This window comes from Martes martes, assembly GCF_963455335.1.
Source record: "Martes martes genome assembly, chromosome: 18".
Classification (NCBI taxonomy): Eukaryota; Metazoa; Chordata; class Mammalia; order Carnivora; family Mustelidae; genus Martes; species Martes martes.
The window spans coordinates 1,475,123-1,500,346 of record NC_137906.1 but is presented as its reverse complement, the minus strand read 5'-3'; the positions used below and the strand labels follow the sequence as shown (position 1 = coordinate 1,500,346).

The following is a 25,224-nucleotide window of genomic DNA, read 5'->3' as shown; positions in this document are numbered from 1 at the left end:
AAACGCGCACTCTTCAGAGAAAGATAAAAGAACACAGAGTCTCCATAGCACAGCACCCTCAGTGGTCAGCGGACAGCCAAAAATTAATAGCACACAAAGAAACAGGAAAGTTTTAATATAATCCAAAAAGGGGGGGAGGGGCAGTAGAAACCAACCCCAAGATGGCCTAGAGCCTAGATGCTGGATTTAAGTACACAAAGACTTTAAAGAGCTATTATAAATATAAGAAAATATGTTCAAATAATTAAAGGAAAATATTGTTTCAATGAGTAAGCAGATGAGTATTTCAACAGAAGAATGGAAACTATAAAAAAGAACCTAATTAAAATTCTAGAACTAAAAAAATTAGATGCATGCCTCTGTGTGTGTGTGTGTGTGTGTGTGTGTGTGTGTGTGTTGGAAAAAAAAGGGAAACCGAAAGAAAGCAAATGCTTTAATATTAACAATTAGAGGAAGGTACATGGTGTTTCACTGTGCTTTTCCAACCTCTGGGGCTTTGAAATTTTTTAAAGATGAAAGAAATATTGAAAATATATACTCACGTATTCGTAGGCCAAAAAGAAAATAGTTTTCAGCAGTGGGCTAAGCTAATCAAGTGTGTATCTGAGAAGCATCCCTCCAGTGAAATGGAACGGGACTGATTCATGAGTGAAATCGTAGATGAGGCACAAAGAGATCAACTCTGGGGGACGGCAGCCAGGGCATGGGGACTTGGCCCACGACAACGGCAGTGTGGTCAGAGAGGAAGGAACAGTTTCAAGATAAGTTGAGAGAAGTCGAGCTCTGCGAGACTTTGCCAATTATAAGTGGGGAGTGAGCAGAAAAAGAGGAACCAAAGGGGACTCCCAAAGTACCGTTGTGCCTGATTGGGTACATTATGTGATGTAACTTCCTGAGGAAAATTCCAGAGGAGAGGCAGTTTCTGAGAAAAAAGAAAATCCATTCAGCTTTGGGTCTTTGGAGCTTAAAGAACTTGGGAGAGATCTACACAGGACTAGAGGCAGCAGATCTAAAATTCAGGAGGGAGGCAGGGATCGAAGATATATATCTCGAGGCATTCAGCACGCGGATGTCCACGGGGACAACAACAAAAAACCACCCCAGGACACAACAGTGTGTGAGCAGTGGGCAGGAGAGGAGGGACACACAGGGGAACAGTAGCAACGACGAAGAGGTAAAAAGAGGCAAGAGGAGAACCGGCTAGTGACACGGACGCCGAAGCAGGGACAAACTCCAAAACCAAGCGCGTGAGCACGCTGCCAGATGCTGCAGAAAGTCCAGGACAAACACCGATTTCTCCAAAAAACAGAGTCCACTGGATTATGTAAGCAAGGGGTCATGGAGGAGACCACGCTGTGCTGATGCACTGATTCTAGAATAATCTAAAGCAAGTCAACCAACTACTGCAACGGGGCTCTGCGAGAGAAGGGTGGTGGACTCGTCCATCTATTCCCAGAGCTCAAGTTAAAAGGCCCCCAGAAATGTACCTATGAGCAGCTCACCAGAAAGAGCAATTTTGAGACGCATACACATGTCAAAGTTCGAGGAGAATTTTCACGATTGGCAACACCAACGGAACTGGAGAAACATAATTTCCACCCGCCCTGGGGACTGTGGTGGTACGTAGGGCAGGAAGATATTGACTCAACACCGTTGTTTGCCCCTGCCAGGGACCCAGAAGCTAACTGACCCGCAAATCAAGCTGTCACTCCCTATCTCATAGCAAGTTCCCCAAGCCGATCCAAACCCAGCCCAGGAGCACCCCTTTTCCAAGCTCCTTCAGGGAACCTGCTCTCTGGGAGCAACCAGAGCCGTGGGGTGCTGTGTGCCATCCCGGATCACTCCCCAGCAAGACGAGAACCAGGGGGTACCTGGGTCACTGAATGCCGCATCCTCCTAGTCTGGGAACAGGACAAGAGCGAGAGAGGGAAAACAAAGGGCTGACGGGATTGTGCGGCACAGGGAGCAAACCCAACAGCGGGGCCGTCAAGATCTCACCTCCACTCCGCAGCCATGGACGAGACGAGCGTCTTCTAGAAACGGGACCCTGCAGCTGGGGCTGACAAAGGGGAAATTACCGTGCATCCAAGACAAAGCAAAGATAGAACACAGAAGCTAAAGATTCTTTACAAACCCCGTGTGCCCACAGATTCTGGGCCCGCAGAGAACTTATATTGAGTCACAAACCAGAGCAGAAAAAGGCAAAAGGGACCACAGAAAAACACCTTCTAATGCAAAACAAAGGTAGCATCAGCTAGAAGCCTTGGGGGGAAAGGCTTTCTCTATGTGTATCTATATACGTTACGACAAGAAACAGAAGAGATGCTCATAAATTGTGTCCGAGATGGCCTCAGTAGAGCCAAGAGTTGAGAGAGAATAAAGACAATATGGCACCAGTAAAGCAGGAAGACAGAGCCGTGAGGAAAACACACCCTAAGACTTAGCCCAACAGAGAGGGGCACGGTGAGATTATATCCTCATAGCTACAAACTGAAAACCACCCAAACACCCACTGAGAAATAGCACAGATAAATGAATGGTGGCATATTTCCATATGACGGGATACTGTCCATGAATGAAAATGAGTCCACTTGGGCTACCCTCAACGGCATGGCCGAGTCTCGCAAACATGTTAAGGAAAAAAGGCTGAGAACTAAGGAATAGATATGGCGTGACCCCTAACCACCCCCCCGACTCTCACCCCCCACCTCGAGCTGAAGGGAAACACGAACACCATGAAACAGTGAGAGTGAGCCAGAGGCCCTGCGAAGGGCCTTGGGGTGTTCCCGGAGGCTGGTAACATGACCGTCCTTAACCTGGATGATGGTTACGTGAGTATTCCCACTCAAGAATGTTAGTAACTGCGCATTAATATTTTTCCATATGCTATTTTGACCAAAAAGTGTTTTAAAAAGGAAGGAAGACTACCGAAATAAAACCAGGCTTCCGAGAAACTGAAACATTTATCCATAATGAAAATATGCTCTAAAGGCAGTAATAAAAAAAAAAAAGTTAAAATGGCTGTAGCCCCAGTAAATCAATGATGTCGGAGGCAAACTGAAGAATGAACGAGAGAACGATGGGAGAAGAGACGTGATGCGGAAAACAGAATGAAGATGTAGGGTTCGCAGGGAAGGCGTGACATGCCCACACGCAGACATTTCACAGAAGGATCCTGTGACGACGGCGGATCCCAACATCGTAGACATAACAGAAGGGGGGATGACTAGATTATATCCTAACAGCCCCAGACTGGAGACCCAAATATCCTTCCTTCACGGGACGGGTGCAGACTGTGGACATTCATGCTGTGTATGAGTGAAAACGGACGAACCTGAGAAGGGGGCAACTTTTAAGGTTATGATAACATCACAAGATGACTCAACAGAGCATTAAGAAAACAGCCTTTACACAATTATAATTCGCACGTCTAATAAGACTCCACATGATGCACCCTTAGGAATACAATATCCTGCTAATAAAGATTGTAGATAAAGAAACTCTCAGGGCAGACTGCAGATCCCCTGGGGAGCGGACAGGGAGCACGATGCTTCTTTATTCCCTCCTGCACCCGAAAAGCATCTGGGTAAACGCTCCTGTCATGAAGGATCCACAGGAATGGACAAGGGAATAAATATGAATGAATGAATGAATGAATGAGTGTCTCCGCCAATTCACCCCTGCTGAGTTTGTCGGGGTTGGCAGGGTGGGGGGGGGGGCAGCTTTCTGATGCTAATCTGGCCAAGTCGATGCTGCGTAATTTCCTCCCAGGCTGTGTCTGAAGAGAAGAAACAGAGCCTTCCCTGAGTCGCGTCGGCCGGAGACAGCCTGCGTGGTGAGTGGCTCTTTCCACACCTGTTCTGGGAGGGCAACGGCTCATGCGCTGGGCAAGCTTGGCCCTTCCACAGAAGGAAAGGGGCATTTACCCCTGGAGATTAACACTAGCTGGGGGCAGGGGGCGGGGATCGGCCTGGGTGGCCGTCCCTACGCGGGGGCCACAGCCAGCCACGGCGGGGTGGGGAGCGGGTGTGGTGAGGAAAGACGGTGCCAGCTAACGGGCCACGGAGGGGGCTCTGAGGTCCGTCGGCGTCCGACACGTGAACCCCCTGTCCCACACCACGAGTCCTCTGAGGACAGATGAGTGGCCCCGAGGGGTACGGCCTCAGGGCTCAGCTTGTCCCAGGGAACAGCAAACGGGCAAAGCCTCGGACACCGGCCTGCGCCGAGCACCCCCGCGGCTGGTCTGCAGACCCCGCCCGCCTGCTCGGAACTCAGCGGCCGTGCCCGGCCCTGCCAGAGCCCAGGACGCGCCTCACAGAGCGTGAACCGTCGCAGCTCAGGGTTCACCGTGGCCAAAAGTAAGTAAGTAGAAGGACTCTTCCACCGGAGAACGAATGGCCCTTCTCCGAGCTGAGCGCCTCGATCACCCTCCCGAAGGACACGCGGCGTCTTCAGCAGCGGCTCCGGCCGGAACGCCAGGCCGGACTCCATGGGTGACCCTGAGGGCCCCCAGGGCTCAGCCGGCCCACCTGGCCTTGAGGGCTGTGGACACTCCCCCGCTCTTCTCCCGCCGCTGACAAGGCACCTTTCGGCCCACTCGGCCGCTCGCCCAAGTCCACGGAGGGGGAGGGAGGTTCCGCCGGGCACCCCGGGGGGGACAAAATCCAGCCAGCGGCACGCCCCGGCCGGGGCCCAGATTTCACAGAGAAAAACGCCGAGGCTCTGAGAAGTCGTCTCTTGGTTACTCATGCCCAGGCTGAGAGGGAGGGAAAGGGGGAGCCGGGGTCTGGGAAGGCCGCGGCTGATCTCCCAACTTCCTGGGTTGGTCATGTCAGCCTCTTCGAGAGTTTTCCTAACTGGGGACTTCCTGGCCCGTCCTCATGGCCTCTGCTGGGCGAGGCTTTAGTCCCTCCCGCCGGTGACGAAGCCCAGGGACGTACTCAGGGAAACACAAGTGCACACCCACCCCCAAATCAACACACCACGTCCCTGATCCTTCCTAGGAGTGGGACCCCCGGGGTGCGGGGGGGCCTGGGCCCTGCCCCACACCCCCGCAGAGCCTCCGTCTCCTTGACGGTCACCTCCCTTTGGAGGCCGACGGGGCTCTCCCACCTGCTTCGGGTGCTGCCTCTGAATGTCCTCTGGCCAGCGGAAGGCCAGGAGGTCCGAGGGTGCTGCTCTCCTGTCCTGCCGGCAGCCTCCGTCCGGACTGCGGTGAGCAGCTGTGGGCCCCAAGGGGCCGGGCTCTGCCGCTTGGCTCCTGCCTCCCCCACCCCAGGCCTCCCCTGTGCACCCCGCCCTCCAGCCTCTGGGGCTCTCCCGCGGGCGCCTGCGAACAAGCCAGTCTTCTAGACAAGCGAGCAAACCCGACAGGACCAGGAAAGGCTACCGGATGACCCCATCCCCCACTTGCCTCAAGCCCTGCCAACTCGGCAGCAAGTGTGGCGTCGCCGGCCCGGGGCGACTTTCCCCACCTTCCTGGGGCGAACCGGCCCTGCGGCTCCCACCCGTGCACAGAGACGGCGCGCCGGTCAGACCATCCCACTTGAAAGCAAGTCTGTGGGCCGTCCCGGGTAACTCCGAGTTCTCTGTTTTAGAAAAGCCCGTTTCGGCTTCAGGCTTTCACGTGGCGTCACAAGGGGCACAGCGTTCCAGGACACGAGGGAAAACGGCTTCTGGCTCGAGCTCAGCAGATGGGGCACCCGGCAAACATCTGGCTGAGTCCGCCTCATTCTCTATCCCAGAAGAAATAAATCCCTTCTTCCTCGTTTTAATGTGACTGTTTAATCAGGGGCTTGGCTGACCAGCGAGGCTACAGCAGGGCGGTGTCCCAGGACGAAAATAGCCACGGTGTGCCCAGGTTTGTTCTCATCCCTACCCCTGCCCCGCACACCAGGGCCACGCTGTGTGACAAAGGAACAGAGGCAATTAAAATAATTGCCGGCCCTTCCCAACTAGAGGGGGCTTCCAGATGCTTCCGACCTGGGCGGGATTCGGAGCACCGTGGCCCCACGTCAAGACCGGGGCTTTCCAGCCCTTGTCTCCCCTACAGCCGGACCCCACAGAAATGACAGCGTGGAAACAGGACACACCGCAGGTGGTCAAGACTCTATCAACCGGGAAACACATTTTGGGAGTTGAGGGCCATCCCCAAGGTCAGTCTCCAAAGAACCCAGAATATGCACCACAGGGTTTTCAGGCTCGTGGCCCCGTCCCGCACAAAGAAGTCACTGGGGCAGAATCCGCCCCCGAGCTCCTTCCCATCACACCAGACTTAGTCTTGGCCGCGACAGGTGGCCAGCACCTGGCGCTTTCATTTCCAAGCGGCGGCAGCCTCCGATGCCCCCCGGGGCGGCTGACCTCCCAACAGGGCGGGCCCCTTACCGTCCAGCTCCTCCACGGAGATGTTTGCGAGCTGCTCGCTGTCGCTGCCAGCAGAGAGAGAACGGTTGAGGTAATTCCCCTTGTACAGCAAGCCGGCGGTCACGTGGTGGAAAGGCATCTTCTCCCTGTTCACAAGAGAAGCGGGAGCGGGGAGAGAAAGAGATCGTCATTCATTCCCTCTTTCCTTCTCTCCTTCCTCAGAGGGCCACCCTGGTTTCTAGATGGCCGGTGTCCCTTTTAACATAACAATCCCACTTCTAGAGGGGAAGGGGAGAATGCCAGGGTCCTCGAGGTCTGAACCGTCCCCCAGACGATCTCGGGTTCTAGCACTTTCTTGGCTTTACACCTCGCTGCATTTTTGTCAATTTCATCATGAATCTCGCAGACTGTGGGACCCCACGTCACCCGCCAGGCCTTTCCAGGCGAAAAGGAATCCTCTCTACCCCTTTCCCCGGCCCGACAAACTCTCTGTCGGTCCTCATCGGGAATGCACATCCCAGGAACGCCGGGCTCCCCAGGGACCGGGCGTCCCAGCTGTGACCGTGCGGCGATGCAACCGGCCCACTCTTCCCAGGGAAAGCAGACGATCCACTCACACAGCCCTCGAACCAGGCAGGAAATGGCAGGCCCTAGGTAAGTGCACGGACGGCCTTCTGCACCTCGGGGAAGCGGTCCCCAGGCCTGGCCGGGATGCAGACACCTGCTGACGGCGCAGCTTCGGAGCACACCCCTCTGAGACGCTCACCGCCGGCTGTAAAGGCGGGCAGCACCCCCCGTGTCCCAGAGCAAAGCAGCTCCCAGCAGCCTCCCGGAGAATCAAAGCATCCCTGAGGCCAGAGGAGCAAACCCTCCATCCCTGCCCAGCCCCGGCCCTAGAGCTTAGGAGGTCCCACGGGGCCAGGCAGGCTAAGGCGAGAGGGCGGAAAGAGAGTTGGTAAGGACACGGGAAGAGCGCGTGCAGAAGACTCAAGCCGGGCGGTTAGAGAGCCGGGCTGCGTCGGAGCAGAGAGCACACGACTGTCCTGGCAGCGCGTGAGCTGCTGGGCACGTCGGCCAACGTGTTCCGCTCCCCCGTCTGCCAAGGGGGCTGAGCGGACGGACCAAGCTCTGCGTGGATCGAGGGAACAGGCAGGAGGTATGGGATGTCAGTTACAGGCTGGGGGTAAAGAAAACCTAACAGAGCTCCAGGAAGGAGAACTGGGCCGCACCGGGAGGGGTGATCTCCCTGTCACCGGGGGCATTCAAGCGGAGGTGAGGGCCTCCCCGCCAGGGTTCTGTGGGAGAGAAATGACCCCTGAGCGCTCTCCCCCCACGCTCCTCATTCTCCACGAAGTCACCTGCAGAGCACTGTTTCTTACTCAAGTTTGCATCTGCAGGGAGCGTGGGGGGAGCCGAAGGGCCCCGGGGCACGGCCGAGTGACAAGGTGTAAATCACAGAAGACAGCCGGTCCCCGAGGACGACCGTTCAGGACACCCACCCCTCGCTGTCCCTCCAACCACACTCTTGACAGCAACTGTCCTCATCGTGGGCTGTTGGAGGCCGCGGACACCGAGGGGGTGGGGCGGCGGGGGGGTGGGGCGGCGGGGGAGGCTCTGCCTTCCTGTCCCTGGGACAGCACCGAGTGACAAGCCCTGCAGGACCCGCCTGGCCTCTCTCCCTCTCACCTAGGCACGCACCGGCATGTCCCTACTTGGGCTGGGAGCTGCTGACGTATGAACCGACCCGCGAGGCTCCTCAACGTGCGGGGCCTGATCGGGAACACGAGCCCATCGTGGAGGACGGGGTTCTGGAGCCTCCCGGGGCTCGTCCGACCGAGCAGCCTCAGCCACGCCCCGACGCTTCCACCGGACGTCACACTCTCATTTCAATCTCGAGATGTCCAAAAGTGACTAAGTTACCTTCCTAAAAAAATAGGCCACACTTCCTGACGTCTCTGTCAAAGGTGCCGTCCACTCATCAGGACAACTGGGACGTCTCTCACGAAGGTTCTGGGCCCCAAAAGTAAAACAGACGCGTGGCCGAGGCAGGAGCCAGCCGTCGGGCTCCAAACCACGCTTGCCCCTCGGCGGCGAACGAGACGGACATCGACGGGCCCGTCACAAACCCGGGGTGTCCGATACGCAGCACGACGGCGCCGATCAGTGACACGAGGAATGTCTTGGGCTAATCACGTCAGACTCACCCCTCCCGGCTGCATCGATCTTTACACGTCAAATAAAACACGAGAATCTGTCTGTCTCTGGACAAACAGTTCAATTAGCATCTTGTCTTTTCCCCGACTTCATTTCAGGACAAACGTTTTTCAAAGTGAGACTCGGGTGTATGAGTCAGGACGGCCCTCCCTTCCCCGGGGCCGGTCCTGATCTGGGGGGGCCTGTGCTGTGTTTGTTCAGAACACGGCGGGGAGACTTCCTGTGTGGCTTGGGCCTCCCTCCCAGCACTGGCCACAGGACCCTGTCGGCCTCATCGGCTGTCCTTTTAAACACTGTTTCAGTCCTACGAACCGGGAAGACGCTCTTTCACCTGGGGAGAAGCCTCCCCCGCCCCACCCCCGCCGCCGCCGCAGGTCAGCCCAAGGGCAGAAAGCGTCCCCGTCCCGGTCGCGGCTCTTCATGCCAGTTTCTCCTCCCGATTCACAACCACCTTCCCTCGCCAACCTCTCTGGGGGTCTGACGCTCCCGAGGCGCCCCACGAATTCTTACGGCCGTGGTACTCGATGGAACATATCCAAGCCACAGCCCAGTACAGCCACCGAGTAAACATCCAGGACTCTGCAGCGAAAACTGGCCGCCACTGAGTCCCCCTAGACACAGCCGCATAATCTGCTTCTGGGAAAGGCCGCCGACCAAATCAGTGCATTCAGTCTGCACCAAAACGCCCCCGTCTAGTGGAAAGGAAGTGTGCAAGAGAGCCACACGTACGGACAAACGAAGTCTCGTTCTAGAAAGGGAAGAACGGGGGCGCCTGGGGGGCTCCGCGGGTTGAGCCTCTGCCTTCGGCTCAGGTCATGGTCTCAGGGTCCTGGGATCGAGCCCCGCATCCGGCTCCCTGCTCCATGGGGAGTCTGCTTCTCCCTCTCGCTCTGTGCTCTCTTGCTTTCTCTCTCTCTCAAATAAATAAAATCTTTAAAAAAAAAAAAGTTTTAAAAAAGAATTTTATTTATTTATTTGAGAGCGAGCAGGAGCAGGCATAGGGGGGCGGAGGGCAAAGGTAGAAAGACAAGCAGACTCCCCCCTAGGGTGCAGAGCCTGACCTGGGGCTCGATCCCAGGACTCCCAGATTATGACCTGAGCCAAGGTCAGATATGTAATCGACGGAGCCCCCCAGGCGCCCCAGAACACACTGGGTCATTAAGAGGAGTTCAGTAAGGACCTGGCAGAGGGCACGGGGCACCACGGTGCTGAGGGAACTGGTGTCTGAGCAGCGGAGCCCGGGGGTCCCAGGGCCACATGCTGTCCACAGGCAGCTCGCTCCCTCTGAGGGAAGGAGCTCTTTGCACGGAAAGCGCCAGAACTGAAGAGGAGTCTGTTTCCGGACACCAGGGAGGCCGGCTTCAGTGTCACCTCAAGGACCACGTATCAAGAGTCTGAAACAAAAGGGTGCCGTGGTGGGGCGGGGGGGGTGGGGGAGGGGGATGCATGAGATAGGGGAAGGATTGAGAGTACGTGTACCTTTTTTTTTTAATTCAGTTTTTTTTTTTTTTTTTTGAGAGAGAGAGCGCGAGCGAGCGGGGATCCGGTGGGGGCACGGAAGGGGCAGAGGCAGAAGAGAGACTCTTACAGCAGGTTCCACGCTGAGCCCGACGTGGGGCTCAATCCTGAGATCACGGCCTGAGCCGAAACTGAACCAGCCGGGCCAGCCAGCGCCCCAGGAGCACCTCATCGTGGTGAGCACCGAGGGCTGTGGACAGCTGTTGAATATCGGACACCGGAAACCAAAAACACCATAGGCTGACTATACCGGAAATCACATTCCAGATAACACACAGATGAACAAATAAATAACGCAAGGGGCGGCTCCCGTTCTTAGGGTCAGGGAACGGGTCCCCGGCAGAGTCACAAACAGAAGCAGCCACTCGTCGCTGCGCGATGATGACCCTCCCGACGCTTCACTTCCCGTCTGCTCCCCTGGGCCACCCGGCGCCCCGTATTCGCTTAAACATGTCACATCTGAATCAGAATCCGGAGGAGAGCCAATGCCCCCCCCACGGTGGGTGGGTCCCCTCCGGGCCGGGGGAGGCCGGAAGAGAACAAAGAAGCCGAGGGAGAACTCCTCCTCTGGCCTGAGCGCTGGGCTGGGACACCGTCTTCTCACCCTGCGGACTCCGACTCGGCCTGGAGCTCGCGCCCTTGGCTCTCCCGGGTCCCGGCTTCCAGCCGCAGGCCCTGGGACCTCTCAGCCTCCCCAACGGTGGGAGCCAAACCCTTACAATAAGTCTCTCTCTTCGTGTGCTAGTGGTTACGTCTCTCTGGAGAACCCAGACCAATACACCTTCCTTTTTCTTTTGTCTATAAGAGCTAGAACTCAGGCTGACGCGATTATTCTGGACAGATACCGACCCAAAATGTCCTTCTGCTGAGCCTCTAAACAACGCTCCTCCAAGTGTGGTCCGTGGACCACCGCCCGGGGAACCTGCTTCCGGCTGGTCCGCAGTGAGATAAGGACAGGATGTGAAAGAAAGCATAGAAAGTTGTACAGCAACTTATAGCGTTGTCCCAACGCCCAAGCGTGTGACCAGCTGACTTCATGCGTCGCCTAATCTGTCCCCACAAACAGTTTGAGACGCGCTGCTCCAAAGTCCTTCATTTAAGTTGTGTACGTTTCTGGTCATCGACCGCAGAGAGGGGGGGGATAAAATCTAGAGAAATGCATTTTAACTTCTGTCTGAAACTTTTTCAAATAAGGTTTTTTAAAAGTTTTTGATGGACTTGGAAAGGAGGTACAAGACCGTGGTAGAAATTCTTCCTCTCTGCAGGAACCCAGACCGCGCCTAGAATCTACTGCAGACTTCACGGAGGTTCCATCCTCTAATCACCAGATGTGAGAAAGAGGGGCGATGTCGGACTTGCGTTGGGAAAAGAGAGCCTAGCCAGCCCCAAAGGGGCCTTTGCCAAATTCCCCTAAAAATACCTGTGAGGGCACACAAAAGTAATGACACTCCCCATGGCACCAAGGCCAGGGTGTGGCCTGAGTTTCCGGAAAGTCAGCCCGGTTAGGATCAGGACAACCAGCGGCACACCCACGTCTTGAATTGCGAGACCAAATAACAAAGTCAGATGGTAAACGGGGAAGATTTTTTTATCTACCCCCTTTCTTTCCTATCTGAATGGCCAACCACGATGTCAGACTCTGTGGGAAGCGCCTTTCAAAAGCAGCCAGGGTCAAATCCCCACTGTCCTCAGGACCCCTTCCTCCAGGCACCCAGGGATCACCTGACACGGGAAACTCCCAGAGGCACCGGTATCGGTGAGAAGGACCCTAGAAGCGAAGACCTCCGTGCACTCTGGTTTTTCGGGTCTTACTTTCGATTAAACAAGAACTACAGAGTATCTCAAACCCCCCAAGAAATGTGCGCCTCCTCCTCGCAGTCCAAGAGTGAAGTTATGGGGAGACAAGAGCCCCTCTTCCCCCAGCAAAGATGCCGCGCGGGAACGCTCGCCAGACTCCCGCTGGGCATTTGCCCAAGCTCTGCAGCGACCACGGTGCTCCCTTGGGAAGCTCCCGCAGGGGCAGGTGCACCGGCACCAGCTCAAAGCAGCAGGAGTGAGTAAGCAGAAAACAACGGCGTGGGGGTCTGCAGAAAGTTCTGGAACGTTCGAGGAGGAAGCATTTCCAAGAGCAAAGAACAGGCCGTCGACAGTGGCGACGATACAGGTCGGAAGACGATGTAGGTTCCTGCTCGTGTCCTTGCAAACAAGAATGCAGGGTGTGTGCGTGACACGAGGACGCAGATCCAGTAGGAACCACCACGCGAAGACGAGGCGGCGCCGCATCAAGAAGACAAGGTGGGATGCTGAGACCTGGCAAAGCAAAGCAGGAACCCCCAAAATACCAGAACGGAAGCCTACACTCATGGCCATGGGAATGCTTCCAGCAAACAGAAAACTCAGCAAATACTAGAACGCACGCACGGACCCACCGCTCGGATCGAATACACACTAATATTTTGCCTTATTTGGTGCAGATTTTTCTTTAACAGAAATAATACAGGACACTGATATTCCTCCAGTGTGAAATGCACCCTCCCCGTTCTTGTTTTAAACGTTCCTACATTTGAGGGTAACTATATAGAATGTATCAGAATATTGCTGCGTATATCTTTAAATGTACATAAATAATATCACATCACACATATGCTTTTACAACTTGCACACTTCACCCTGTATGAAATTTTAGGGATTTATCCAAATCCATACACATACACCTAATTTATTTTTAAGGGCTCCATAGTTTTCCACTGTATAAATATATTGCATTTTATTTATTCATTATCTAGGGGACATAAAAGTAGGCTGTAACGGGTGTGCCTGGTTGGCTCAGTCAGAAGATTGCAACTCTTGATCTCGGGGTCATTAAGCTCAAGCCCCACATTCCGTTTAGAGATTTAAATAAATAAAGCTTAAAAAAAAAAGCATGCAGGGCCCCGGGGTGGCACAGTTGGTTAAGGGTGGCACGTCTTGGTTTCAGCTCAGGTCCTGATCTCAAGGGGCTGAGATCAAGCCCCAGGTGAGGCTCAGAGTCTGCTTGAGATTCTCTCCCCCTCTAAAATAAATAAATAAATCCTTTTTAAAATTTTTTTAAAAAAAGAGTTTATTTATTTATCTGAGAGAGAGCAAGAGAGCACAAGCAGAGGGAGCAGCAGAGGGAGAGGAAGAAGCAGGCTCCCCACTGAGCAGGGAGCCCCACAGGGGGACTCGATCCCTGGACCCCGGGATCATGACCTGAGCTGAAGGCAGACGCTTCACCGACTGAGCCACCTAGGTGTCCCGTAAATAAATCCTTTTCAAAAAGCGTGCTACAAAGAATATCGTCATGTGTGTCTCTTTGTGTATATTCGTAGGCATTTCTCCAGCCTACATACCTCAATAAAATCTTACACAGTTTTGCCAAACTGCTCTCCAAAGTGGCGGAATTAGTTTTCTACGGCTAAAACAAATTACCCCTGAAGTCAGTGGCTTGGAACAGGACGTAGTTACTATCTCACACGTTCCGTGGGTCAGGAATCAAGAGTCGCGTGGCTGGGTGGTTCCGGCTCAGATCTCGTGAGTTTGCAGTCGAGACACTGACCGGTGCTACCACCGTCAGAAGGCATCACTGAGTCTGGAGAATCCACTTCCAAGATGGCTCAAACAGCTCTTCACGGAAGTTCTCACGTCCTTGTGGTCCCTGCCATAGGGCTGCTCAAGTGTGCTTAGGACAGGGTAGCCGGCTCCCCGCCCACGAGTCATCCAAGAGGCAGGAGGGAGATTTGACGACTTGGTCTTGGAAATCACACACCATCACTTTCACCATATTCAGTTCTCTAGAAGCAAGGAGCTAAGTGCAGCCCACACTCATGGAGTGTGTTGAGTAGACTGGAATTAAAATAAAAATTCTGAAGTCTTGATTTACAGTATTTTCCCATTTCCATGGTGTATATACTCCTACAACGAATGGCCAGCTCCAAGCTGTCAACATGAGGTCACTGAACGTGGGCTTGGGAAGAGATGTGCCATGGGACACCAGCACACCACTCCCCGTATGTCCACATACACCGTTTCCACACATGTCACCAAGTTAACCACAAATCATAGATAACGGAGTCACATAATTAGGAAGTGATGGGTTTTTGGTATTTATTACCTTTGTTTTTTAAAGTATAATTAACTGTCAGTGGATCCTTCATTCAAGAATGCAAGTTTACGTTTCTTTTATCATTCACTTAAGAATGGCTGCGTGTAATAACAGGCTCATGAAATGCCTGAAAATTTAACAAATGCCTTTCACAAGCTGGTATGGGTTGGCTCCAGCATGACACTGGATGAAAACCTTCTTCCTGACCACTTCTGGTTGTTTCTACAGGAAAGAAAAGGCAACAGAAACATGACGTTTTCTTGCAGCAATATTCCACTGTCCACTCTCCAGCTTCCTGGCTGTGACAAAGAGGTCATGGAGATGGTAGCAGGAGTCGCAATGGCTCCTACGTCCTCGGATCACAGCTTCAGGGGTCCACTCTCCAGCTCTCGGGGAGGGCAAGAGGAAGTTTTAGGAACAGGAAAGCTATTCCAATAGCAGTCTTAGTGGCAGTAACTCTCCCAGAAGGTCGATTCTGAGTTATTCTGGGAGTCATTCCGGACACCCACCTAAAATCCAGTCCTTCAGCCCTTGGACAAGTTGAAAACAGCAAATCCCCTGTATTCAATCCCTTCCTTTTTAACATACCCAGAGCAGTTACTGGTCTTCAAACTAAATCCTAACAGTTACATTATTGTATCTTCTGCATTTCTTAAATTCTTCTTTTTTTTAAATTTTCATATTTTTAATCTCTGAGTATCTTCTAAACAAGTTCCTCAAGTTAAATCTCAAAAGCTTGAAATTAAATTCCCCAATTCTTTTTTTAGTTGTAGCTTCACTCGTACCCCAACATTCATAGCAGCAATGTCCACAAGAGCCAAACTATGGAAGGAGTTGAGATGCCCTTCAACAGGTGAATGGATAAGGACGATGTGGTCCATACATACAACGGAATATTACTTGGCCATCAGAAAGGATGAAAACCGACCATTTGCACTGACACGGACGGGACTGGAGGGGATTATGCTGAGTGAAATAAGTCAAGCAGAGAAAGTCCATTATCATATGGTTTCACTTCCTTGTAGCATATAAGGAGTAGCATGGAGGACCTTAGGAGAAGGAAGGGGGAAATAAAGGGGGGGAATCAGAAGGGGAGACGAACCATGAGAGACTGTGGACTCGGGGAAACAAACTGAGGGTTATAGAGGGAAGGGGGTAGGGGGATGGGTGAGTCCAGTGTTGGGTATTAAGGAGGACACGTATTGCATGGACCACTGGGTGTTATATGCAAACAATGAATCATGGAACACTGCATCAAAAACTAATTACGTACTGTGTGGTGACTAACATAACATAGTAAAAAAATAAAATAAAATCTAAGAAATCAGAGAAGGAAACAAACCATAAGAGATTCTTACCTATAGGAAACAAACCGACGGTTGCTGGAGGGGAGCTGGGTGGGGGATGGGCTCATTGGGCGACGGGCATTGAGGAGGGCGCCTGATGGAACGAGCACTGGGTGTTCTATGCAACTGATGAATCACTGACCTCCACCTCTGAAACTAATAATACACTATATGATAATTAATTGAATTAAAATAAAATAAGAGAAAACCAAAATTATTTTACCAGTGTGGGGGGTAGCTCTCGAAGGGGCAAGAACCCTGGGAGAGGCTGCTCGGCAGGAACGGGGGCCACGGAAGGGCGGGCTCTGCTCTGTCAAGATCCAGGGCAGGAACCAGTACAGAAAGGGAAAGAGCTCCGCTGGAGACATCTGCCAAAGGGGGCTCAAGGTGGGGAGAAATGCCCGAGCCTCTGTCCTGAGCCACCTTCTCATCTCCCGCTGGTGCCTCCCTTTGGCCAGGAAGTCTCGACAGTAGTTTGCAGGGAGCAGTCCCTACCACGCGGGGCAGAGCAGGGGAAGGGGCAGGGGGACAGACGTAGCAAGCAAGCAGACGCCTGGCGGGGTGCGTATTTATATTTTTGTTCTGTTTTATCCGGCATTCTGTGTTACAACAGGAGAACAATCCACATCAGCTTAGTGACAACGCTTACAAAACTAGATATCCTGGTGACATTCTGAACTTCAAAGAAGAGGAAAAGTGCTCTGAGCATCCAGGTAGAAAATATAGGCGACTCACGACAAAATGAGACTCAGCTTCCTTGAGAACAAGAAGCAGCCACAATAATGACACAATTTTTGTCACCTGCTACCTCTAAAAGACCATTTAAAGTAAAATAAGTAAGGACGCCTGGGTGGCTCGGTCCGTTAAGCGTCTGCCTTCGACTCTGCTTACGATCCCAGGGTCCCGGGATCGAGTCCTGCATCGGCTCCCTGCTCAGCGGGGAGCCTGCTCCTCCCTCTCCCTCTGCCAGCTCATGCTCTTTCTCGCTCACTCTCTCAAATAAATAAATGAAACCTTTTTAAAATATTATGGGAAATGATTTGAAGGCAAACGTAAAAGAACAGCAAGTTCCAACTTCAAAACAATTCAAAACAAAAAAGCATTGAAAGTATAAAAAGTCATTTCATGCTTAAAATGGATAAAATTCGAAGTCCTGTCAGTCACAAACCTCTATACATCATATATTAGAAAGTAAAAATAATTTAAATATAAAGAAAAACTCATTAAAAAAATTTGGTGAAGACTCTAAGTACACGCTCTAAGCCTTTGACAAATTACCTGGACAAAAAAATAAAGAGGATATGAGTAACACAGACATTTTCCTATGAAGACTGACTTCCTGTGTGAGCACACGCGTGTGTGTGCACGTGCATGTCCATCGCCCCCCCCCCAAGATCACTTCCCAGATTTCCATGAACATTTACCAAAATTTTTCAAATAGAAGACCACAAAGCAAACTTCCACAGAGGTACTCAGAAGCAGATCCGGCACAGCTGAATTATAAATAGAAACAAGAATAAAAGTCAATATTTTAATAGCTAAATGTGACACCTGGTCCAGCTTTCTTGAGAGATGCTCGACACACAACGCCGTGTGAGTTTAAGGTGTACAATGTGTCGATCTGAGGCACTTACATATCCACAAAACCATTATCACCCCACTGCTAGCTCACACCTCGGCTGTGCCACATAATTATCATTTCCTTTTTGTAGTGAGAACAGTTAAGATCTACTCTCTCAGCAAATCTCAAGTACACAATTGCAATATTTCTTAAAGATTTATTTATTTATTTGAGAGAGAGAGAGAGAATCCCAAGGAGACCCCACGCTGAGCAGAGAGCCCAAAGCGGGGTCAAACTCACAACCCAGAGACCACGACCTTAGCCAAGATCAAGAGCGGGACATTCAACCGACTCTGCCACCTGAACCCCAAAATGCACTATTACTCGCCACAGTCACCGCACTATACATTCAATCCCTAGAACATATTAAAACTGAATGTGTTAATATACTCCCTGAAATACTTCCCAGATCAAAGTTCTTAAATTAAAATTAAAGGTCTACCTTCGAAAAACAAAAATGGAAATAACTCGTACAAAAAAGTATATGAGGTATCCAGCAGAGAAGTATTCAGATAAAAGGTGAGGTATTTGCTTTCATTATTCCAAAGAGAAAGAACAAACATGAAACGACTCTTACAGGCCAACTTCTTAGAAAACCCCCGACAACAAAATAAATTAAGAAAACAATAATAATGAAAGAGATGAATTAGAAAACAGACATGAGAGCTGGTTATTAAAACACAAGCAATGAACTAGACAAACTCCGACAAGTTTATTAAAACAAATAAGAGAAAGCACGAACAGGAAATATTTGGAAATATGAGACTTCTACGTGCAGCTAACTCTAGACTAATAAATTTAAAACAAGGCCTAAATAAGTGATTTTTCTCTCAAAACCCAGAAATTAGATTTTCTTTATTGAAAGCAATGTGATTTAATATCATTCATGCTTATTGAAAATCTCAACATAACACTTTGTTAGGCAGTGATTTAAATATCTGGTTTTAGGTTGGGTGTATTTCTATACTTGATTTTAACATCTGCCGTAACCAAAAATACGCCTCAGAAAGAGACACAGATCCAAACTGCAGAAAAATGTCACTGGCAGTATTTACTCAATCACAATATTCACATCCTACAAGCGAACCGAGATTTTTGCCGATATTTTGGCTAGTAACGCTTCATCTTCCCTAATGTCAATGGATGATTTTTGCAAACTGCAAGCAGTCCCATTTTTATATTTTTAACAAATGGGTCTAAAAAACACTTGATCTCTGCATTTGGAAGATCTTTAAGTGCTGAACAAAATTCTGTTTCCAGATTTTTCAACTTTGCCGATTTGAGTTTATAGATAGCTCATCTTTTTTTTTTTTTCTTTTTTTTGGCAACAAAATCACATCATGGTTGAAACATTTCCAAAACCATGATTTTCAAAATGCTCTTTCCATAGCATGAGTTTCCTTTGAAAAGAAGTCATTTCCTCAAACCTTTGTTAAAGTGTCATCTTTAAGTGTATGTAGCAGACAACATCTTGCCATCTCAGAAAAGATCAGCAAACGTGGATCATTTGCCTGTTTATGACGGAGAGTGGGTGACTCTCTGTGTGTCTGACAACTCTTTTAAGACCTTCGCCCCTGAAATAAGCCCAGGCATTCCTGTGGTACAAAAGCTGTACATCTGTAGCCATTTTCCACGTCGTTTCAAAGAGTTAGGTCAGGTTTTATTATTCATGAGACTGACTACAGACCAACCTTTTAAATAGTCTTGTTCACATTTTTTCAGTAGCTTCAGCCAACTTTTGTCCAATCTGATGGGCTCATCGGTGTTTTAATTCGGAAAGTGCTGATGAAGGTCTCCTTTGGGGACCTCAGAAAATGCCATCTCAGCCATTCATTGTCTTGCGGTCCACTCGGGTCTGCGTGATCAGCATGATCCAAAAGCTGGAGCTTTGGCACACATCTTGCCCTTTTTGGGTGTTAGTCTAATCAAAACTAATTAATATATATTGGGGCGCCTGGGTGGCTCAGTGGGTTAAGCCTCTGCCTTCGGCTCAGGTCATGATCCCAGGGTCCTGGGATCGAGCCCCACATCGGGCTCTCTGCTCAGCAGGGAGCCTGCTTCCCCCTCTCTCTCTGCCTGCCTCTCTTGCCTACTTGTGATCTCTCTCTCTCAAATAAATAAATAAAATCTTAAAAAAAAACCTAATTAATATAATTTATAAATTCCCCTAACCAGGCGCTTACGTCACAAGTCACTGGAAACAAGGGCATGAGGAAGTCAGTGAAACAAGTTCAATGCCCCCACGTGTAGGACATCCACCTGCCCTGAACACATCACCCTCATCACATCAGACCAGCAGGCAGATGAGCAATTGAGGGTGTTAGGGTCTCTCTCTACAGTAGACTTCCGTGAGGTATAGTTTCTTCCTTCTCTTTTCTTCCTATATCCAAAGGAATACCATACACACCCTACTTTGAAAACCACTGCAGAGATACTGCCATTAAAATGAGGAAAAAGACCACATGCCCTCGGCTCTATTAAGTAACACTATCCTAGAGAGTCTACTGAATGCAGTAAGACATGAACAAAACTAAGAGACTATTTAAAAGAAGACCAAGAAGAAAAATTAAGTGATCAAAACCTAAAACAAAATATATATAAATAATGTAATCCACGTTTCATGGTCAAAGGACATTCAAAGTTGGAAGCGTAACTACAGAAATCACAAAGGAAAAGACTGAGAGCCTTGCCCGTATAAAAATATAAACTTCTGAGCATCATAAACAGCATAAACAAAACTAAGAGGCAAATGGGGAGCACAAAACGGACAGGAATAGGTAAGTCACAAAACTGGAAAGACAAAGAACTAATAAAATGTACGGAAACCACAGCTGATCTCATAAGTAACCAAAGAAACACAATCTTTATGCTATCTGTTTTTTCACTTTAGGAGGGTTTTGTCTGTGTGTTGGTTTTGTTTTTAAAGTATCTATTTATTTGTTTGTTTGTTTATTTGGAGAGTGTGTGCAAGCAGGGCGAGGGGCAGAGGGAGAGAGAGAATCTCAAGCAGACCCAGCACTGCGTGTGGAGCCTGACACAGGGTTTGATCCCAGGACCCTGAGATGATAACCTGAGCCAGAATCAGGAGCTGAACATCTAACCCAATGAGCAACCCAGGCGCCCCTATTTTCTTTTTAATGTATTGGTGAGAATATAATAAGCTGGGTACTTTGTAGCCACCGAGACACCAGCTTGCAGAAAACAATTTGGCAATTACGTACCAAGAGTCCGAAGGCTAGTTCTCAGCCTTTGATCCAACCACTCTATTATTTGAAATCGATCCTCAGATATGGTCAAAGATTCGAGCCCCAAAAAATTGCATTGCATTATATTTTTTGTTATTGTTGTCATTTTCTTTCATTTTCAAAGATTCTTATTTATTTACTTGTCGGAGAGAGACAGGGAGAGAGGGAACACAATCAGGGGGACTGGGAGAGGGAGAAGCAGGCTCCCCGCTGAGCAGGGAGCCCGATGCGGGGCTTGATCCCAGGACCCCGGGATCATGACCTGAGCCGAAGGCAGATGCTTAACGACTGAGCCACCCAGGCACACACTGCACTGAATTTAAAATGGACGAACAAAGAAAAGAAAGGAAGAAAAAATATAAGAAAAATCTAAAAGTATAGAAACTGATAAGCAACACAGATTCCTATCAGAGCATACTGCATATCAATGATGCCTACTAAAATTTCAATGACATTAGAAATCTTTACAATATGGTGTTTTAACTCTAAAAAGCATTTCAAGTAATAAAATGGGACATACTTCTCTCTCCTAAAATCCTATTAAAACCCTGGTACAGAAGAACCAAATGGAATATAGTCATCAAAGTACAGAACATAGAGGAAAGGGACCATCATCCTTAGTCCAAAAAACTGGCTGAATGGTTTTGCCCAACTTGATGGACAAGGTTGAGCAGAGCACATCTGAGCTGAAAACAGGATAAGGGGAAGGAAGGGGTAGAGAGGGGCTCGGTCAAAAACCAAGAGCATCTCAAAGTGGCAGGTACTAAGAGCTAGAATGGACACAGGGTGGAACCAGGGTGACTGACTGAAACCCTTTACTTGGCAGAGCTGAGTGGGTCTCCCAGCCCAAGGAAAACGTCCTCTTATATCAGTGAACTTCTGGGAGTTTGGGCGCGTGTCCCAGGGTAAGGCCCTCTTCCTCTGGTATTTGCATGGGGACCACCTGTTCAAGCCTTCCCATCGTGACTGTTAAACTGAATCCACACCCCACCCCTGCAAAGGTCTGCAGCTGTAATGATGAGACGGGGAACCCGAAGGGACTCCATTTTAGAAAGACACAGTCTCTCTCTGCCGTTTCTCTGCTAAGCCCCATTTACTCGTGTTCTGTATTTCACCTTGCTTTTGAGTACACCAAAGAAGCCATGTCCCTGCCCCAAGGAGGAAGCAAGAAATCGAATCGTTCTGTGAGTTTCATTCCAGGCACCCATACACCCGGAAACGTCTAAGAAGAACCAGACCCCGAGCTCTGGGACATCAGCTTCGAACAAAGCTTGGTCACCACTGGTGTCAAAACACCTGCCTTTGGTGATGAATGGAATGACAAGTCTTACTCACCTGACCCTCCCCTTGGATCAGACCCTCCCCTGGGTTCCGAAGGAGCACAGACTTTGGAGCCCTTCCCGATATAAACCCCCAACGCCGAGCGACAGGGAGACTCGTTCTGCTGTGCACTTTCATTCACGCTGGTCGGTAAACTCTGCTCTCGCTTCCTGGCTTGTGTTTGATTGCCATCCTGTGCGAAGCCAGCGACCCTCCCGGCTGGGCCCCCTCGGAGTCCCTGAACTCCGCATGCCTGTGCCACTGAGAGGAAGCCTGACTCCAACGGGCTCTTCCATTCGGAAACGTCAGCCGTGCCAAACAGGGACTGCCCGGCCCTTGAAGACGAGGGGCATCCCCAAGAGCAGGCACCTTGGAAGAATTTTAGCATCACATCTGAGAAAGACCCGAGAGCTGCTTCCAAAAATGAACAATCTGAGATTAGGAACCTGGGGAAGTGAAAATTCTGACTGGGGCGGGGGAGGGGGGTGGGGAGTCAATAGAACTAGAGGAGAAAATACGGACACCCCACAGAATATCGAAAAACAGAACATGTCATTAATGGACAGTAATGATGAACGCAGAACAGCCACACCCACCCACTAAGCAGTTCGAGATGAGAGACCAGAAGACTTGAAGGAAAGGAAATGAGAAGGACATTTCTGATGACACAAACCTTCAGACTGAAAAGACCCGTCGGGTAGCTCAAACCTCATAAGTAGCCCCAAACCTCACAAAGTTTCGGGACACTAGGCTAGACAGAGAAAGCACTTTAAAGCTTTTGAGCAGAGAACAGACGACTTCCTGTTGAATGACGACGACGCAGGCACGAGACACAGTCAGCATCACCGGAAACCGGGTGACACGGAGCCAGGAGCGTAAGTCTCATGGGAAAAATGAATTTTTACGCAGGCAACATCCCGTCAAGAAAAGCACACAGAAAGTGTGCGACTCACAGAATCTCCTAACGAACTATGTCAGCAAAACTTACAAGTAATCCGAGAGGTGAGAGAACAGGTTCCAGCCCGAGCGTGAAAACCCACGGGAAGACACTGTGGGGGCAAACCAGACCCAGGACGCCCAGGGCAGGGAGGAAAGGCAGGGCTGTCTCCCACGGCTCTCTCCAGCGGGCCCCCTCCTCACTCCCCTCTCCCTGCGATTGTGAGGGTTCTTTTAAAAAGCGGCCCAAGAGTAGTTTCTGCGTGGCTTAGGATCATCATCATCATCATATCCTAAATACTAATTACGCTCTTTTCCAGTCCGCAATCGACGGCCGAATCACAGACCTTCCAACTCCAGAAAGAGAACCGAGCATACGCGTTCGACACCGTGGATCGTCGAATGACACAAGTGGCGGGGGAGGGGGAGAAAGGAGTGCGGGGTGCGGAGGCCCTCATCTCTCCCAGGAGGAGGGCCAAAGGTCCTCGTTAAAGTTAATAAGGAACTGAAGATTTAAGTGTATGAGTTCAAGCAATGAAGCTGTTCAATTCGCAGGTTTAAACATAAAAATGGGACCAGCAGATACTGCAGGATAAGGACAGGGAGGGCTGTAGGGCGGTGGGGTCCCCAGGCTCTTCATGCCAGAGGATGGGAAGGTTCCAGTTCAAGCGGGGAACCAAAACATGCAGACGCATTTCATCCGGAGCGATTTCCCACCGAGGGTGCGAACAGTTACAAATGGCTCAAAGCAGTGGCCTCGGACACGGCGGGTTTGGATGATGGGGACACTAACCTTTTACTTGTATGTACCCACTTATTGTTTTTTTATTATCCTGTTCCTGTACTACTTTTATAAGACCAGACCATAAAATTATATGGAGAGCATAATCACAATGATATAAATATAATTACCTAGTCGCATCCATATTCATAGGATGTTCGTACGCATTCATACGGATCATGACATATGCATGTTCATATGTGTAGCCATGGAAAAGTGACTTGGGGGGGCACCTGGGTGGCCCAGTGGGTTAAGCCTCTGCCTTCAGCTCGGGTCATGATCTCAGGGTCCTGGGATCGAGCCCCGCATCGGGCTCTCTGCTCAGCGGGGAGCCTGCTTCTCTCTCTGCCTGCCTCTCTGCCTGCTTGTGATCTCTGTCTGTCAAATAAATAAATAAAATCTTTTAAAAAAAAAGTGACCGGCAAGACATCAAGCGAGATGTAAATGCTCGTTATTGCTGAGTGACGAGTCCCTGTAATTGTATCATTTGTTTGAACCTTTCACACTCACTACCACGGATCTACCTCATTTTTACAGCTAGGAAGAAACTGACACGATTTTACAAACGGAAGAGCCTGCGTTTCCTCCACGGGGGGGGGGGGGGGGGGCAGGGGGCAGGACCACCGGGAGCCGAAGGCAGGCAAAGGTTGCTTCGAGGCCAGGGGTCAGGCGGCCGCAGCCATCACGCACGAGCACAGTTGTGTCTGCAACCACAGGCCTTGGAAGAAGCGCCCTGGCCGGCAGACGCGAAGATCCAGTGGTACCCAGCAGTGCCGACCAGACGGACGGACGTCCCTTCCACCAACTTGGATGTTGGGTGGAACCGTCTCCCTGAGACTCTCCAAGGACCGAGGACACGCCGGTCATTAGACGAACCCGCCCGCTGGCAGGAAGCCCACGCCGGCGTCCTCGGAACGCTCAAGCTCCACCTGCCAACAGAGATGGTTTTGGCAGAGGACTTTGAGTTGTCCTTTCTGAAAGCAATTAGACAAAAAGTTCAGCTGCTTTTTCCAGGTTCCTCCTTCAGGCTTTTTTAACTAATAAGTTGAATACGAGAGGATTTAATTTTAATAAATTTTTATGGCTCTGCCTTTGAGGTTTTCTTGCTAACTCTTCCAGACCTGTCTGGTCTGCCGGCTGCTCACACATCCAGACTCCCTCCTGCAAAGGAGGGGCTCCCGTGGTCTCCCAAAGACAGCGGGTCTGTGGGAAGTCACGGCACACAGTACCCAACCTTGACCGTGCCGGGTTCTCCGGGATGACCCTTTGAATTCCTCGCTGGCTGTCTTAGGCTGCTGCTCATAGACTGGGTGGCTGAATCAACAGCCGAGAGATTTCTTTTCTCAGTTACAGAAACTCGAAGTCCAAGCCCAGATGCCGGCGTGGCCGGTTTCCGGTGGGCGCTCGCTCCCCGGCTGCAGACGGCGGCTTTCCGAAGCCTCACGCGGTGAGAACGGAGAGGAAGCAGCAAGGTCTCCAGTGTGTCTTCCGATCAGGGCATTAACCCCGTGACAAAGCCTCTACCCCAGGATCTCCACTAAACCCGATTCTCTTCCTAAGGCCCCACCTCCAGATCCCAACGCGGTGGGGGTGCGGGCTTCGACAGGGCAGCTCTGGAAGGGACACGGTTCAGTTGAGGGCAAATATGGATGAAGATGGACAAAATCAAGCAGAGTCTGGAAGTCTCTTGCTTTTTGGTATTTGCTGAAGCTTGAACCGGCCCTATATCGGCTGGAAGAGACGACTGTAAGAGATTC

At 50.7% G+C, this 25,224-nt stretch overlaps 1 protein-coding gene across 1 annotated transcript in view; it reads right to left on the bottom strand.

Annotated features, from left to right (window-relative positions):
• CALN1 (calneuron 1) overlaps positions 1-25,224 on the bottom strand; it is a gene marked incomplete at both ends in the record, with an annotated part of 455,986 nt that overhangs the window by 345,131 nt on the left and 85,631 nt on the right. The window contains one exon of the mRNA XM_080829863.1: positions 6,385-6,505. Within this exon, the coding sequence (XP_080685989.1) occupies positions 6,385-6,505 (121 nt within the window). The remainder of the gene's footprint in view (positions 1-6,384; positions 6,506-25,224) is intronic.